Source organism: Oncorhynchus gorbuscha, linkage group LG06, assembly GCF_021184085.1.
Source record: "Oncorhynchus gorbuscha isolate QuinsamMale2020 ecotype Even-year linkage group LG06, OgorEven_v1.0, whole genome shotgun sequence".
Classification (NCBI taxonomy): domain Eukaryota; kingdom Metazoa; phylum Chordata; class Actinopteri; order Salmoniformes; family Salmonidae; genus Oncorhynchus; species Oncorhynchus gorbuscha.
Window position 1 is genome coordinate 61,347,393 of NC_060178.1, and position 18,648 is coordinate 61,366,040.

Genomic DNA, 18,648 nt, shown 5'->3' on the forward strand with positions numbered 1-18,648 from the left:
AAGACGCAGGCCTCCTAATTGTCCCTAGAATTTCTAAGCAAACAGCTGGAGGCAGGGCTTTCTCCTATAGAGCTCCATTTTTATGGAACTGTCTGCCTACCCATGTCAGAGACGCAAACTCGGTCTCAACCTTTAAGTCTTTACTGAAGACTCATCTCTTCAGTGGGTCATATGATTGAGTGTAGTCTGGCCCAGGAGTGGGAAGGTGAACGGAAAGGCTCTGGAGCAACGAACCGCCCTTGCTGTCTCTGCCTGGCCGGTTCCCCTTTTTCCACTGGGATTCTCTGCCTCTAACCCTGTTACGGGGGCTGAGTCACTGGCTTGCTGGGGCTCTCTCGTGCCGTCCCTGGGGGGGTGATTCACCTGGGTGGGTTGATTCACTGTTGTGGTCGGCCTGTCTGGGTTCCCCCCTTGGGTTGTACCGTGTCGGAGATCTTTGTGGGCTATACTCGGCCTTGTCTCAGGATGGTAAGTTGGTGGTTGAAGATTTCCCTCTAGTGGTGTGGGGGCTGTGCTTTGGCAAAGTGGGTGGGGTTATATCCTTCCTGTTTGGCCCTGTCCGGGGTGTCCTCGGATGGGGCCACAGTGTCTCCTGACCCCTCCTGTCTCAGCCTCCAGTATTTATGCTGCAGTAGTTTATGTGTCGGGGGCTAGGGTCAGTTTGTTTATCTGGAGTACTTCTCCTGTCCTATTCGGTGTCCTGTGTAAATCTAAGTGTGCGTTCTCTAATTCTCTCCTTCTCTCTTTCTTTCTCTCTCTCGGAGGACCTGAGCCCTAGAACCATGCCCCAGGACTACCTGACATGATGACTCCTTGCTGTCCCCAGTCCACCTGGCCATGCTGCTGCTCCAGTTTCAACTGGCCTGGGCCCTAGGACCATGTCCCAGGACTACCTGACATGAGGACTCCTTGCTGTCCCCAGTCCACCTGGCCATGCTCCTGCTCCAGTTTCAACTGTTCTGCCTTACTATTATTCAACCATGCTGGTCATTTATGAACATTTGAACATCTTGGCCACGTTCTGTTATAATCTCCACCCGGCACAGCCAGAAGAGGACTGGCCACCCCACATATGCTCTCTCTAATTCTCTCTTTCTTTCTCTCTCTCGGAGGACCTGAGCCCTAGGACCGTGCCCCAGGACTACCTGACATGATGGCTCCTTGCTGTCCCCAGTCCACCTGACTGTGCTGCTGCTCCAGTTTCAACTGTTCTGCCTTATTATTATTTGACCATGCTGGTCATTTATGAACATTTGAACATCTTGGTCATGTTCTGTTATAATCTCTACCCGGCACAGCCAGAAGAGGACTGGCCACCCCACATAGCCCGGTTCCTCTCTAGGTTTCTTCCTAGTTTTTGGCCTTTCTAGGGAGTTTTTCCTAGCCACCGTGCTTTTACACCTGCATTGTTTGCTGTTTGGGGTTTTAGGCTGGGTTTCTGTACAGCACTTGGAGATATCAGCTGATGTACGAAGGGCTATATAAATAAATTTGATTTGATTTGATGTTTAAAAGGATCGCCTAGCAGAACTACATGGTTAAATTTGAGGATATTTCATGTGTCTGATTGACTTATTATTGTGAGATACTAAGTAAGCCATTGAAATCATAAGAGCAGTTTCTGCCAACATGAAGAGTGAAAAACAGAATTTTCCCTAGAGGGGGGAAGCTGTGGAAAAACACAAATAAGATAAAGTTCTCTGTCAGTGAGTGAGCAACGACAGATGGTGGTGGTGGGTGGGGGGGGGGACTTTGATGACAGAGGTTCAACCTTAGTGCATCAGTGAACTACCATCTCTCTCCTCTGATTTAGAACGTCTTCTGACCTTTTTCAGAGAGCTGATTTTTTTATGCAGCTAGATGTCAAAACCAGAATGCAATTCATGGTCAAGTGATGTGACAGGGAATAAAGAGACAATGAGGATACAGCCAATGAAGACCAAATTTGACAGACATGACAAAATGTGTACAGTTTCCCACTTCTGGCTTATCCCAATGATTATGAGATGAGCATTATAATTAACTTGATGTTACTTCTACATACTGAAAGTGCAATGCACTTCTTTCCAGACAAGACAAAAGTGAAATACAAGTTCATCAGATGTTTTGAGGAGTGCAGTTTGGTCTCTCAAAACAGGGTTGTTCGTCTGAAGACAGAGTAAATGTTCAGTTTCCATGCAAAGATTTATCCACAGGGTATAGTTTCCAAAAATGTCTCGATTCAGGTCACTCTGACATGGCCTAAACTGATTCCCCCTGTCAGTGTAATCATCAACGTTCTCTGGTTGAGATCTCTACAACTCCATGACGTTTCCCAAAATGTATTAATAATTCACATCTGGATTTTTACCTCCTTGTGTAAAATAAGACATTATTTTGTCAATTCAATGCAGACAAAGCTCTTGGAAACGCGAGCTATGTCTACCAGCTGCTGGTGGTAATTGGTACTTCAAACAATGTACAGTATATCTACAGTATGAGTAGCCCATAGAGTAGTGTTTTATGACTCTACATGTCATGAATTTCGTCACTTTTACTGTTTTCTCAAAGCCTACTTTGGTTTCTTGTGGATGATTAGACGCCTTTTTATTCTGAATGTTTTATTACTTTGTATTGCTACTTTCCACAGACACCATTATTTTAAAAAGCACTTTTACATTTACACAAGCAGCACTGTTCTTCTGTTCTTTATTTTCACTATTATATATATTTTTTTGTGATATCATATTGGATATCGGGAGAGGCGAAGGTCGAGAGCCATGAGATGTGTCGGAAGACACCATACATCTGGCCAAAGTGGCAGCGTGCATGCGCCCGGGCCGCCACAGGAGTCGCTAGAGCGCGATGGGACAAGGCCATCCCGGCCGGCATGGGTCTCGCGGTTGCGTATCTGTAGTGACGCCTCAAGCATTGCAGTGCGTTTGACTGCTGCGCCACTCGGGAGGCCAACTAATTGGTCTTTTCACCAATCAGATCTGAAAAAGATCTGATGAAATTGGTCAAAAGATCAATTAGTGGGAAAAAGGATGCGAATTGGGCTGCCTGTCTAAACATAAAAATGATGTTATTACACAAGACTGTTCAAAGGGAGCTTTAAACCAATTTAAGGCCAATTCAAAATTGGTTGTGGTTCTTTTATTTTATGTAGTGATTAAATATAAGTAAAGCACCACCTTTCCATGTAACACAATTAATGAAAATAATGTTCTGTTGCAAAAAGATGAGAGACTGTCAATCAAAAGATATTGAAATGATCAAACTAGTTTGTTCAGTTTTCTCTATTGGCTGCACCTGTTAGTTAATTGATTGTCTTGTGGAAGTAGGCCCATAGTAGGTTTGGCTAGTCTGCAACATGTGGTGTTGAGAAATCTCTAACAGGCATGGGGCTGAGTTACATGCTTCTGCTCTTCTCTGGCTTGTGCTCAATTGGTAAGGTTTTATTTTAATAGGATAAAATTGTCGGTGTTTAGCAGAAGTAGCATGGCATGTTTGTGAAGCCAATTTGTTATCTAGGTTTTCATAGGATTGAGGATTTTTGTCCACAATTTAATAATTCTAATTACTCTACCTTAACCACACAATGTCACATGGTCTCTCCTATCATTGCTATGCAGACGACACACAATTAATCTTCTCCTTTCCCCCTTCTGATGACCAGGTGGCGAATCGCATCTCTGCATGTCTGGCAGACATATCAGTGTGGATGACGGATCACCACCTCAAGCTGAACTTCGGCAAGACGGAGCTGCTCTTCCTCCCGGGGAAGGACTGCCCGTTCCATGATCTCGCCATCACGGTTGACAACTCCATTGTGTCCTCCTCCCAGAGCGCTAAGAACCTTGGCGTGATCCTGGACAACACCCTGTCGTTCTCAACTAACATCAAGGCGGTGGCCCGTTCCTGTAGGTTCATGCTCTACAACATCCGCAGAGTACGACCCTGCCTCACACAGGAAGCGGCGCAGGTCCTAATCCAGGCACTTGTCATCTCCCGTCTGGATTACTGCAACTCGCTGTTGGCTGGGCTCCCTGCCTGTGCCATTAAACCCCTACAACTCATCCAGAACGCCGCAGCCCGTCTAGTGTTCAACCTTCCCAAGTTCTCTCACGTCACCCCGCTCCTCCGCTCTCTCCACTGGCTTCCAGTTGAAGCTCGCATCCGCTACAAGACCATGGTGCTTGCCTACGGAGCTGTGAGGGGAACGGCACCTCAGTACCTCCAGGCTCTGATCAGGCCCTACACCCAAACAAGGGCACTGCGTTCATCCACCTCTGGCCTGCTCGCCTCCCTACCACTGAGGAAGTACAGTTCCCGCTCAGCTCAGTCAAAACTGTTCGCTGCTCTGGCTCCCCAATGGTGGAACAAACTCCCTCACGACGCCAGGACAGCGGAGTCAATCACCACCTTCCGGAGACACCTGAAACCCCACCTCTTTAAGGAATACCTAGGATAGGATAAAGTAATCCTTCTCACCCCCTCCCCCCTTAAAATATTTAGATGCACTATTGTAAAGTGGTTGTTCCACTGGATGTCATAAGGTGAATGCACCAATTTGTAAGTCGCTCTGGATAAGAGCGTCTGCTAAATGACTTAAATGTAAATGTAATGTAAATGTAATGTCTGTAATTACAAAAATGTTGAATAATGAATTGTCTTTTGATCAGTAACAGTGCATTAATGATTTATTGTTGTGAAATAATGCAGCTGTATCCTGTTGGCTTTAGGCCCTTTATGGCTTGATTTCAGTTTCTTTGTGGGTTAGGTTTCTCTGCTCATGTTGGTTGACTTTATCGGTATGAGAAATATATTGTCACTTGCCTTTTGGCTACAGTTCTGACTGTCAGTTGTAGCACAGTCTTGCGTAAGCTGACCTAATTCTGTGTTCATAGGAAGACCTGTCGAACCTAAAACCTAACGTCGCAAACATTTAGTGAATTTGTTGAATTAGCTTTTTTTTAAAAATTCAGCCAGTTGCCAACGGTTAGTGCCTGGCGCTCCATATAAGATCAACACAAATGACAAGGGGGTCCTAAAAGCGGCGCTTCATGGGACCAATTCATTTAACAATCAGACCAATGATGCTTTTCTCTTCAAGCCATCTGCAATTGAAAAAGCCGAAAGACAGGTATGGAGGACTGACATTTTTATACTGAAGTAGTTGTATATTGAATGTGAAATAAGGATGAAAGCTGTGTTGAATTGAAGTTCATGCCTCACTGGTATAGTCCAACTACACTGCTCAAAAAAATAAAGGGAACACTTAAACAACACAATGTAACTCCAAGTCAATCACACTTCTGTGAAATCAAACTGTCCACTTAGGAAGCAACACTGATTGACAAGAAATTTCACATGCTGTTGTGCAAATGGAATAAACAGTTGGAAATTATAGGCAATTGGCAAGACATCCCCAATAAAGGAGTGGTTCTGCAGGTGGTGACCAGACCACTTCTCAGTTCCTATGCTTCCTGGCTGATGTTTTGGTCACTTTTGAATGCTGGCAGTGCTTTCACTCTAGTGGTAGCGTGAGACTGAGTCTACAACCCACACAAGTGGCTCAGGTAGTGCAGCTCATCCAGGATGACACATCAATGCGAGCTGTGGCAAGAAGGTTTGCTGTGTCTGTCAGCGTAGTGTCCAGAGCATGGAGGCGCTACCAGGAGACAGGCCAATACATCAGGAGATGTGGAGGAGGGCGTAGGAGGGCAACAACCCAGCAGCAGGACCGCTACCTCCACCTTTGTGCGAAGGAGGAGCAGGAGGAGCACTGCCAGAGCCCTGCAAAATGACCTTCAGCAGGCCACAAATGTGCATGTCTGCTCAAACGGTCAGAAACAGACTCCATGAGGGTGGTATGAGGGCCCGACGTCCACAGGTGGGGGTTGTGCTTACAGCCCAATACCGTGCAGGACGTTTGGCATTTGCCAGAGAACACCAAGATTGGCAAATTCGCCACTGTCGCCCCCTGTGCTCTTCACAGATGAAAGCAGGTTCACACTGAGCACACGTGACAGACATGACAGTCTGGAGACGCCATGGAGAACGTTCTGCTGCCTGCAACATCCTCCAGCATGACCGGTTTGGCGGTGGTTCAGTCATGGTGTGGGGTGGCATTTCTTTGGGGGGCCTCCATGTGCTCGCCAGAGGTAGCCTGACTGCCATTAGGTACCGAGATGAGATCCTCAGACCCCTTGTGAGACCATATGCTGGTGCGGTTGGCCCCGGGTTCCTCCTAATGCAAGACAATGCTAGACCTCATGTCGCTGGAGTGTGTCAGCAGTTCCTGCAAGAGGAAGGCATTGATGCTATGGACTGGCCCGCCCGTTCCCCAGACCTGAATCCAATTGAGCACATCTGGGACATCATGTCTCGCTCCATCCACCAACCATCAATCCATCCGTTGCACCACAGACTGTACAGGAGTTGGCAGATGCTTTAGTCCAGGTCTGGGAGGAGATCCCTCAGGAGACCATCCGCCACCTCATCAGGAGCATGCCCAGGCGTTGTAGGGAGGTCATACAGGCATGTGGAGGCCACACACTACTGAGCCTCATTTTGACTTGTTTTAAGGACATTACATCAAAGTTGGATCAGCCTGTAGTGTGGTTTTCCACTTTAATGTTGAGTGTGACTCCAAATCCAGACCTCCATTGGTTGATAAATTTGATTTCTATTGATAATTATTTGCGTGATTTTTGTTGTCAGCACATTCAACTATGTAAAGAAAAAAGTATTTAATAAGAATATTTCATTCATTCAGATCTAGGATGTGTTATTTTAGTGTTCCCTTTATTTTTTTGAGCAGTGTAGTTCAGGGCTGCCCAACCATCTTCCTGGAGATCTACCATCCTGTGGGTTTTCAGTCCAACCCTAATTTTAACACACCTGATTCTACTAATTAGCTGCTCAACCAGACCTTAACTAGCTGAATCAGATATGCCAAATTAGGGTTGGACTGAACCTACAGAACGGTAGATCTCCAGGAAGAGGGTTGGGCAGCCCTGGTATAGTTAGACTACACCAGGGAGGCACAAACGTCTTCAGTTCAATGTAGCTTTCTGTTACAGATTGTAAAGGGACTCAAATACATTTTGGAAGTAGACCTCTCGCGGACCGTGTGCCGCAATAACGGACAAAGACCCAGACCTGGCCAACTGCATGTTCCAACCAGATGGTTTGTTGCAGCAGGTATTGTACGTTTTTAGTTTAGAAATATGATACATTATGTTGAAGCTGTATGTATAGCAATTGGGTGAATATCAGCACTAATTTTGGCTGGCAAGTGGATCATAGCTAAAAGTAATAACATTGGAGTGACTAATTATAATAGTGCATTTGTGTCTTTCAGACCTTCCACTGTGTCTTTGAGGTTTGGACAATGCCTTGGCTCCACTTCATGAAGACTACCTATTTTTCGTGCAGCCCATCTGACCAATCTTGAAGGAAGTTCCTAAGCTGTTTCTCTCCATACATGACTGAGCATTTTCATTCCTCAAAATAAAATTGAGCCTTAACGTATAGTTTAACAATGGCTATTACTATATGTCTTGAGTACCAATATGTATTTTAGGTTAACTTATCTAACCTTGTTATCCTCAAATAAAATGGTGGACTGCTTTATCCCGTGCAAATTATACAATGAATTTTAAGTCATGTTTTGGCATGAGTTAGGGTCTGCACAGACTAAATTCTGATCAACAACACCTTAAATCCCAAACAGGATCATCATATCCGTAGGAAAGAATAGAAAATCTGTGCGGCTGTTCCGAGTTACGTTTGTGCTCGGGCTATCTAAACTTCTAGAGATTCCATCTGAAGGCTTGCTCCACAGGGCCTTTGTACAGACTGGGATATGATTCTTCCTCAGCACTCCGTGACCTATATCCTTTGAAAAGCCTGGTCTATGATACAGCCTCCATCATTCAAAGGCTCTTATGAAACCAGTGCAGCAGCGTCTGATCTTAGTGCGTAGAGAGCCAGCAGCAGTGGAGGGGCCCCTTCTACAGAGGGCAGCCCTGGGATCAGGCTTGCTGAGTGGGGTTGGAGCTCTCAGTAACATCTTTAAAGCAGCTCTCCGTGCACCCTCTTAATGAGGCCCTTGATCTGATGAGCTCCACTGGCTCTGAGGCAGGGGAGGGTTTCTGTGTGCTCATTTCTACTGTACATTTGAGGTGTCCACTGACATGAAACTATCCCTGTCCAACTGGTTTCTCTGAAGACATGCAGTGGGGGCGGTAGTGTATATTAACACTAGAAATGTCATTTTTATTATTAGGCAAACTGTTTTATTTCAAAGGAAGCTCAGCTGAAGGCTGGCAGCATTCAACATTGAGCAAAAAATTGACATTCCGTTAAGCAGTTGTGCAATATACAAAGTCAGGGGAAATGATTTATACTGATTTCCCTTTGATCAACTTGGTCTAGGATATCTAAATATACACACAATAAATCAGTTTAAAGTGGCACTCCTAAAATACAGATTCAGTGTTCTTTACGTCTATTTCTACTGATAAAATTAAGTGAAGAATAACATTGTCAGTTATTTTTAGGGGTGAGATGAGAGCTCAGTACTGAATGGTTCACACAAGAAAAGTAACAAATTTGGCACCTCATTTCAACAAAACAAAACAGACCTGGAAAAACAATGTACCTTACATGGGGATTTCTGCACAAACAATTTGGCCCAAGGAATGCTTGGTAAAAATTTTAAAAAAGCACTTGAGCTCCAAATGAAACACACCATCATTCCTGTCAACAGAAGTTAAAGGGTTAATAGTTCATTGTGGGCTGATAAGACTAGAAAGGATGGATATGCATCCCAGTCAAATGTGCCTCAGTAGTGCAGCTACTTAATGAAGACTAGCCCATGTTTTCCTGAAGCTGGCGAAAAGCAATGCAAACGCAGCACATCAAGCATTAAGCCATTCCGATCAATTCCAATGTATCTGTTATTGGAAAACACTCCTTTGGGAAAGACTAGGTAGGGAGGTGTTAGGTAGGCAGAGAGCAGTCTCACAGTGTGGAACATATTGCTGTCTGATGAAAACCTATTCTCCATTTTTTTTAACGTATTGAAAGCGGTAACTCCCCTCAATGTACTCTGAACATTTTATGACTATGACTAAGAACATATATTCAAAATAGCTTCTGAAGTTTCATAATAGTATGTTTGTTAATGGGAAAATATGGCAGTTTTTTTCCATTTCCTGAAAAGTTCCTGTTTTGGAGATGAGTGGTTTTCATCAGAAAGCAACACTGGTTTTTTTTTCGAGACAGCGGTTGTGCTCAGCTCCCAGCTCAAACCTTGCTGAGATCCAGCTTGCAGAGGTAAGGGGAGCGGAAGGAGCCTAGGTAGAGGTGGCCGTCGTGCTCGTGTGCCTCGCTGACGTAGGCTGCCACCATACCGTGGGGGTCATGGAAGCTACGCATGCATGCCCCGCTCTCCTGGAGCTCTATCACCAGACTGTAGCGAGGCACAAACTTCATCAGCACGTCCTGACTGAAGAGCTGCAGGGAGAGGGGGAGGGATGATGGGAGAGGGGGATGAGTCTTGTCACCAAAACCAGACTGAAGTAGAGATCACACAAAGAGACAGTCTAACAAAATGGTCACAATGAATGAGGTATACTGTATGTATTCCTTCGATTTTTGTTAGGCAGATTTCCAGCTTGCAAGATCCCAAACCCTTGTATGCAGAAACACCCAAGAAACAGACCAACAGGAATGAATACCAGACTTATAGTCACAGTAAATAGGACACGTCAATCCTCCCTTTAGTCTTTTGGTGGATTAAAATTAACTTCCATGTAAATGGACAATAAAAGATATCGTTTTACAACATATCATATAATACCATATGCTATCACATGTCATATCATCTACCTTAAATATTAGCTTCTTTATCCAGGGCTTCTGGGCCAGAAAGTCCAGCATGGAGAATCCAGGGTTGGGCCGCACAGCTGACATGGCCACCCAGTACCCTCCAGAGGAGCTGCGACGGATGTTGTCAGGGAAACCAGGAAGGTTGTCAACAAACGTGTCCATTCCTCCCTTATTTAGACCTGACACATGGACCCTGCACGGACACAGTCAGAAACAAAGTCGTGGAAATTCAGGAGATGAGGGAAAGAAAGTCCATTCTGTCATACAGATTAAGGTTAAAATGGCTTGTCTCATGCTTATGATATGTGTGACAGGTAACAGAGGTATTATGGGAAACAATTCAAAAACATTTGACAAAACTCCTGTACGAGCAGTCTTCACAATACTTTGAAGACTGTGTTATTGAAAAACAAGCCAGCTTCAGATCTCTTAGCAGCAGCAGGGGATTTGACTCTGTCTGCATTGATAAAGCCAAAAGAAAATGCATTACTTATGACTATTATAAACCAGTTATGGGAGGGAGACAATCTACTTGCTGGGGAAACCTAAAATACAATTTTTAAAAATCTAAAAAATAATTCTGCCCCATTTTTCAGGGAATCTACTTACTGATTTATATTATGCACAGTCAGCAAATAAAAAACCTTCCCCTAACTGTCTGCATTACCATACGGGCTGAAATGAACAAACAATGAACACCTCCCTCCCACTTATTCCCCCTCACCTCCAAAATTAGTGTAAAGACAAGCCAATATAATGTCTTTCTGCTCAGGCAGCTCAGTGAAGGGGCTCTGTTACCGAGGCAACAGTGAGCTTGCATCATTTATACATGTGAGTCGTGGGAGAACGGACTGCTCCCGGCAATTTCTAAAAAGTTTGATATTACAAAGGCAACATATATTCATGAAATCTTGATAAGGGAGAGAGAAAATAATGAAAACCAGAGAAGAATTTTAAAAAACCTGTTGGCGCACTTGGAGCACGCTCAAAAAGCCAGCACCACAACAACCTAGCATCTGATGAAACATGAGATAACTAAAGAACGTTTCAATCCCCTTTGGGAAGCATTTCGTCACTCGGTGCAGTAGTTAAATAAGGTTGGTTGTGTTCCTCAGGAGGATCAACTCTACAGTACCTGCGTATCCTAGCCATAGTGGTCTCAGCCACCAGCACAGACTCCTCATCAGGGAAAAGCTGGATCCCGTTGGCAAAACGAAGGTTCTCCATCAGCACGGTCACCTCCTTGGTCTCTGTGTCATACTCCAACACGCTGGAAGACAGACAAAGGCTTACATACGGACAGCTTCGCTCAGCCGTGAGCTTGTTGTCTTAATAAAGTGTTCAATTTCTTAAAAATAGAAGGTACCCCACCCCGCATTATGTATCAAGACAAATGCTTTCATTCTAGAAAATTCAATCTTCAAATATGACAAGGCCCTATACCAGGGGTCTCCAACAGGTCGATCGCGAGCTACCAAAAGCTCGCAGCCCACCTATGAGTAGCTCGCAGCCCACCTATGAGTAGCTCGCAGCCCACCTATGAGTAGCTCGCCAAACAATTCTGAAAGTACATGCAATTTTCAAGTGTTCCACCGCAAACTGTCATAAACAAATATCACAAGTATCAGACACCGCAAGCTCCCAGCTACTATCTAATCAACGCAACACTGACATTATCCCACCCCTGGTTAGCCACTATTGGCTTAAAAAGCCAAACCTAACACAATATCTGCCAATTAATTTACAGAAATACGTTCCCCAAAACCTTCTCAATTAAATGTTAACTGTAAAGTAAGCTTACCTGGCAGAAGTATATCACAAGTAAGTATATCATTTGTATCTGTTATTTGTCCATTTTGCCATGAAATGAGCAGCAACAGTACAGAACCATCGCTAGACAGGCACATTAGATGGCACATTCCTCACTCGCTAGATGAGAAATTTAAAAGGGCCAGATGTGCAATTAAAGGGGAATTACACTCCAAAATCCTTCCAGACATAAAATAAATTGTCTCCTAATTTGATTTAAGCATTGACATGGACTCAGAAGATTCCATTTCATTGTTTCTCTACAAAATTATCATTTTGAGATTGAAAAAGTAAAATATCTAAAACTCAAAAAATACAACTGAGAGTAAATAATTTGGGAGATAAAAAAATTATATATTTTATAGGGCTTTATAGGGATTTTTTAGTTGTTTATTAGCCATTATTGTACCAGGTATATTGTAAGAAAACAGTGCACTACTTTCTCCTGTACACTAAGGACCTGGGAATTGTTGCAGAGGAGAAGACAATAATGTGCCTATTGAAAGCTAGAAAAAAACGAGTAGCTCACAACATGTTTCATTTTTTTAAAGTAGCTCTCATGCTACAAAAGGTTGGAGACCCCTGTCCTATATGCATATCAAATATCAATAGAAACTCTTGACAAAGTAGACAAGACCTTGCTATTAGAATGTGCTCAAGGATCTCCATATGTTCTGTGGTAACAGTTACCGTCCATCTGCTGTGGCCTCCATGATGAGATGAAGGTAGTCTCTGCGCTGCCACCTGCTGCTAGAGTCAGTGAAGTACACTTTCCTCCCATCCTGCGTTACATCCAGGTCATTGACAAAGGAGAGCCTCCGGCCCCCAACCATCTGCCCAGCCGACACCAGGTTGGTCACCTCACCTTCGTAATGAGTCAAAGAAACACTAAAATGACTTGCATAACCCAGCACTTTTATTTTGAGGATAGTATATTGAACAAAATTGATTAAAACTGAAGAAAAGGTGAAATTGTTAGAAAATCTAAAACAAATATTTAATACCTTGCAAAAACAACCAAGTCTTTGTCACATTATTGATATTAAAATCGATCCTATAAGGAATAGAGAACTGCGATGCCATTGCTGTGTGTGCTGCTTACCTGTGACAGGGTTGACCTTGAACAGCCCCAGGTAGGCATCAGCTACAAACAGGGTGCCGTTAGGACCCACTCTGATACCCAGGGGTCGTCCACAGCTAGGCTCCTGGTCACGGGATCCATCTACAACAAAGCACATAACACAGTGGACATGTGGTGTGTAAAGTAATTGATCATTTATTGGGTGCAATAATTTCAATCATTTTGAACAGGCTAATCTGATTAATAGGAGCAAATGTTTGGGTTAGAGCTTGAGTCTATTCTTGAGGTCTTTTCAGTTTTGAGCCAACATGCTAGGCCTGTTGTGCATTAAGCTGTCCTTGTTGTGTAAGCATAAAAACAATCCATAAAGGGCATGAGGGAAATGCACCTGCTAAGAGTTGCTTATGAACGAGCATTTGAAACTCCAGTCTTGAGCAATGGGAACTGTTGGGTCATTCGTCTAAATCATGTCATGTTGAGGGAAGAGACAACATTGTGTCATGAAAGCTTAAGAAATCAGATGGACACACAAGATGGACACACAATCAGATGGACACACAGTGTGTGAGTAACCAGTTAGTCAATCACTTACCACAGGGTGGCTTGCCAAGTCTGGCTATAACAGTGATGCTCTTGCCCTCAATCTTCACTATCTTTCCATCAGCCGTACCAGTGTAAATCAAATCTATAGAGAGAGAGCGAGAGAGAGATAAACAATCAAAATGTGTATGTTGAAACTGGTCAAACGCAAAGGCAATATGTTGGACATCAGCATAGAACAACTGTTGCAGAGGTAAACTAATAATGCACAAGTCAAATCAAAGGTGGCAATGTGTCATGCTAAATATATATCTGTCACTAAGACCACAGAGTATGTGCAGATTTGGAAACTTAAGCATCTGCTATTATTGGTCAACACAGCCATCCAGACAGTATTACCCCAGCATTGCCCCCTCAACTTTGAACTATCAGACTGCTGTTACTGTGGAATCACCACAAATTACACAAGCCCCAAACAAACTGGGTGAAAGATATGAAAGACATTGTCATGTGGCGAGACTCCAGCTGGAGAACTCTAGTCCCATACTGACCTCCAAAGTTAGCGATAGACTCTGGGCCAACAAGCTGGTCCTCAAACAGCCGCTGTGCCTCCCTCAGCTTAAAGTTGGGCTCGTAACAGCCAGACATAAGGGGCGGCTCATTGAGGCTGAAAAGACAAGAGGAAAGAAATGAGGAAACATAATCAAAAAGCGCCTAAGGGAAAATTGCAACCGTGCATTCAAACTTTGAGCCGAGTGCCTCATCAATCTTTCTTCAATCAATAATTAAGCAATTACTGAAAAAGTAATGTTTGGCTAAGCATTTTGTCTTTGCATCAGAACATCTAGGCTTACATGATCAATTCTATTGATAAGGGATGACTGAAACCATTCTACATACTGACTATATACTACATAATATGTATGCTATACAAGTAGTATAGGCCTAGTCATTCAGTGGAGTGAGATCTGTGGGAAGGACTAGTACATAATATTTTCCAAAAACCGATTTCCAGAAAGTTGAAAAGTAAGCAGAAATGTTGAATATGCAGACTGATTCTAAAGTATCTTGCTGTAAAGTTGATTAAACAGTCTTAAGCAGGAAGTACCAGTGACTCGCTACACTACAGGACTGTTTTGCTAGCACAGACTGGAATATGTTCCGAGATTCATCCAATGACATTGAGGAATACACCACCTCAGTCATCGACCTCATCAATAATTGCATCAATGACGTCGTCCCCACAGTAACAGTACGTACATATCCCAACCAGAAGCCATGGATGACAGGCAACATCTGCATCGAGCTAAAGGCTGGAGCTGCCGCTTTCAAGGAGTGGGAGACTAATCTGGACGCTTATAAGAAATCTCGCTATGCCCTCAGACGAACCATCAAACTCAAAGCTGCTGGGCCAGACGGATTACTAGGACGTGTATTAAAAGCATGCGCGGACCAACTGTCAAGTGTCTTCACTGACATTTTCAACCTCTCCCTGACCACCATAGTCCCTGTGCCCAAGGAAGTGAAGGTAACCTGCCTAAATTATTACCACCAGGTGGCACTCACGTCTGTAGCCATGACATGCTTTGAAAGGCTGGTCATGGCTCACATACACAGCATCCTCCCGGACACCCTAGACCCACTCCAATTCTCATACCGCCCCAACAGATCCACAGATGACGCAATCTCAATCACACTCCAAACCGCCCTTTCTCACCTGGACAAAAGGAACACCTATGTGTGAATGCTGTTCATCGACTACAGCTCAGCGTTCAACACCATAGTGCCCATTAAGCTCATCACTAAGCTAAGGACTCTGGGACTAAACACCTCCCTCTGCAACTGGATCCGTAAAATTGTCAGAGACTCCAGTCACCCAAGTTATAGAATGTTTTCTCTGCTACCACACAGCAAGCGGTACCGAAGCGTCAAGTCTAGGACCAAAAGGCTCCTCAACAGCTTCTACCCCGAAGCCATTAGACTACTGAACAATTCATAACAATCGCCACCGGACAATTTACATTGACACCACCTAATTGCTCCTGTAAGTAGCTCTGGATAACAGCGTCTGCTAAATGACTCAAATGTAAATGTCAACATTCCTTGAAGTCAATATGTTTCTGAGACATTAGAGTGAACATGATTCTAAAGAACAGGAGAAAAAAGAGAGAAGGATTTCAATTCTTGACAGCTCACCTAAGTAGCTCAGGGTGAATAGGAGACTCAAGCAGAAAAAAGACTACAAGCATTGGAAGGATCAGGCATCCTCCCAGGGTCACCAGGATCACACGGAATACCTTTCCACTATAGGTACTGGGAAAAACAAAACAGATCAATTAAACACTTTTTAAAAATACAGCTGAGGAAATGTTTCTTCTCTCAAATTCATAGACAGGGCACTAGATGCAACGACTGACAGTCTATGACATTCATATGATATATATATATTTATACATTGTCGGTTTACGTTGTTGTTAAGCAATGGCATAGGCCTATAACCTTTATATTTGGGGTTTTAAGTTGCGATAGGCCTATGCCTGAGGACACAACTAAGTTACATTCTTCAAGAATCACTGGGTATATCGAACCGATTCCCAGATCCCAGATTATAGCTTTAATATCAATTTGTTATTGGGTGTTTGAAGTGATCCGTGAACTCTGGTCAACAGTGGATAATACAGTACTCAAAACATACACACAGAATGCACATACATCTATTTTCAGAGGGAAAGCATCTATGAAAAACCTGAATAGGCCTTACTATCAGTAGCCTACACTAAGTGCACGCACGCTGGTCAACGCTCTCTCCACTTATTACTGACTGTTTGGTTCATACCATGCATGCATAATGCAAAGTAATTGCACATTCAGTCCATCCACTTTTACCTTTAGTCAGTGAGTGTACAACTGACCTAGATATGGATTGTTTACCTCTGCATCTGCCATCAGCTTGGAAGCGCAAATGAGAATCATGCAGTCTGATACACAGTGGTTGATTGTGCATCGTTGCGTAATGCAATATTACAGTAGCAAGGAAAGCAGCATCTGATGTTAATATCAATACTGAGTAAGATAGCTTACCTGGTGCCCTTGTATTGGGGTTCCTGTAATTCGTCTGTAATGATCTGTGGTCTGTTCAGTCTCCTGAACCGCAGTCCCTCTGGCTCATTCATTATGAAATGAGACTTCTTCTACTATGACTCTATTACCCAAGAATGATGTTTAAAATAAGAAGCTCGCTACATGAGTAGGTTGATCATTTGATTGGTTGTAAATACAGACAAATACAGGATATCGTAGCGATATCTACAGTATACGACCAGCTTTCTGAGTGGACACCTTTTTTCGCAATACGCATTTTCTTCTTCTACGTCAGCGACAGCTGCTGTCTCTAGATCATTGATGTTCAACGCCACCTTCTGTTGTGGAGTGTGCATTACAGACCCGTTTTGGAACGTCAAATAAAATGTTATTTGTCACATGCGCCGAATACAATAGGTGTAGACCTTACTTTGAATTGCTTACTTACAAGCCCTTAACCAACAATGCAGTTTTAAGAAAATACCTACAAAAAAGTAAGAGATAAGAAAAACAAATAATTAAAGAACAGCAGTAAATATCAATAGCGGGGTTATATACAGGGGTACCCATACAGAGTCAATGTGTCAATCTGCGGGGGCACTGGTGTTGAGGTAATTGAGGTAATTATGTACATGTATGTAGGGTTATTAAAGTGGCTATGCATAGATGATAACAGAGAGTAGCAGCAGCGTGGGGGTTTCAAATAGTCTGGGTAGCCATTTGATTAGCTGTTCAGGAGTCTTATGACTTGTGGGTAGAAGCTCTTTAGGAGCCTCTTGGACCTAGACTTGGCGCTCCGGTGCCGCTTGCCGTGCGGAAGCAGAGAGAACAGTCTATGACAAGGGTGGCTGGAGTCTTTGACCATTTTTAGGGCCTTCCTATGACACCGCCTGGTAGAGAGGTCCTGGATGGCAGGAGGCTTGACCCTGGTGATGTACTGGGCTGTACTCACTACCCTCTGTAGTGCCTTGCGTTCGGAGGCTGAGCAGTTGCCATTCGAGGCAGTGATGCAACCCGTCAGGATGCTCTCGATGGTGTCGCTGTAAAACCTTTTGAGGATCTGAGGACCCATGCCAAATATTTTCAGATACTGAATATAATTACGAGATGCTGGTGTCTCGGCCCTAACAATCGGATTCGTCGACAGTAGAGCAGAACAGCGGGTTGTCAAGCTCCCGCCTATTCCTCTCTTTGGATTGGTGCATACATTTCGTTATTTAAATACTTTTTGAATATACTATGAGGGGTGTTGACGTCAACCACCTGTATTCAATGGAGAGTGATATGCCATGCTATTCCCATGAATATGTATCACAGGACGTTGGTGGCACCTTAATTGGGGAGGACAGGCTCGAGCAGAACGGTATCAAATACATCAAACAGATGGTTTGATGCCATTCCATTTGCTCCGTTCCAGCCATTATTATGTGTCGTCAACCCCTCAGCAGCCTCCACTGGTATGCATAGACTGTTTCGAACTCTGATATAAGATGCTTTTCTCAAAATTGCCGCGATGTGACTTGCATCACACTTATCAGTACACTCGTAACAACCTAAGCATTACGAAACTTCTATTAAGATCAAATGAGCCTCACCTATCAAAATAGCAATTCATTTTTTCCTTGACTAAATTCAGCACTCTCTCATTGCTCATTCCCTGTGGTGATACTGATGATTTGTTCCCCGACGTGACCACTAGATGACGCTATAGGCCTACTCCAGGGTTGAACGTAAAGGAGGGAATTTCTGGTAATGCATCCCTGCAAAATAAAGATAAAAACGTAAAAAATCTGGCCAACTGACAATCGCCAAATGTCATTAGGCCTACACTTTTTGGCGTTTTGTGTAAAAGATGTCTGTTTCCATTCATCACTGTTTGGAGGCTGTAAATATGTTGTGAGTGGATGAACGTGAGTGGGTAGCCTAGTAAAGGAGCCCTTTGAAGTGATTGTTTGACAATCAGATGGAAACTGGTTGTGTTTATTCAACAGTAAAAGGTAATACATTTTAAAAGTTAAATGATTCATCTTTACGACTAGGCCCACAGAGATCCTATTGAATTAATAGGGATTCTATACGTAATTCTAGGATTAGGTACATAAGAAATGTTGGTGCATGAGGTCCCATATTGGGATGAAATCACATCTACTTTCACCCCTGGCCTATTCCATCTAGCCACAATGGTAGAAACATAAACAAACCACTTTCTTAATAATTAATGATCTGCTTAACGTGAACAGGTTTTGGGCAGAGTA

The 18,648-nt window shown here is 43.5% G+C and overlaps 2 protein-coding genes across 2 annotated transcripts; one reads left to right on the top strand and one right to left on the bottom strand.

The window, feature by feature from the left end:
• The first annotated feature begins 3,291 nt into the window (after positions 1-3,291).
• Positions 3,292-7,634, top strand: LOC124037200 (cystatin-F-like). The gene is given in 5 exon segments (XM_046351869.1): positions 3,292-3,429; positions 4,968-5,125; positions 7,068-7,132; positions 7,134-7,188; positions 7,349-7,634. Coding segments are annotated over 5 exon segments (420 nt in total). The 5' UTR covers positions 3,292-3,380; the 3' UTR covers positions 7,442-7,634.
• A 625-nt stretch (positions 7,635-8,259) lies between these two features.
• LOC124037201 (adipocyte plasma membrane-associated protein) lies at positions 8,260-16,681 on the bottom strand. Its single transcript, XM_046351870.1, has 9 exons — positions 16,394-16,681; positions 15,509-15,625; positions 13,864-13,979; positions 13,365-13,457; positions 12,794-12,913; positions 12,382-12,556; positions 11,018-11,152; positions 9,883-10,075; positions 8,260-9,507 (listed from the first exon to the last, which is right to left on the bottom strand). Exons 1-9 carry the CDS (start codon positions 16,483-16,485, stop codon positions 9,298-9,300), a joined length of 1,251 nt encoding a protein of 416 aa, XP_046207826.1. The 5' UTR covers positions 16,486-16,681; the 3' UTR covers positions 8,260-9,297.
• Between the last annotated feature and the right edge of the window lie 1,967 nt (positions 16,682-18,648).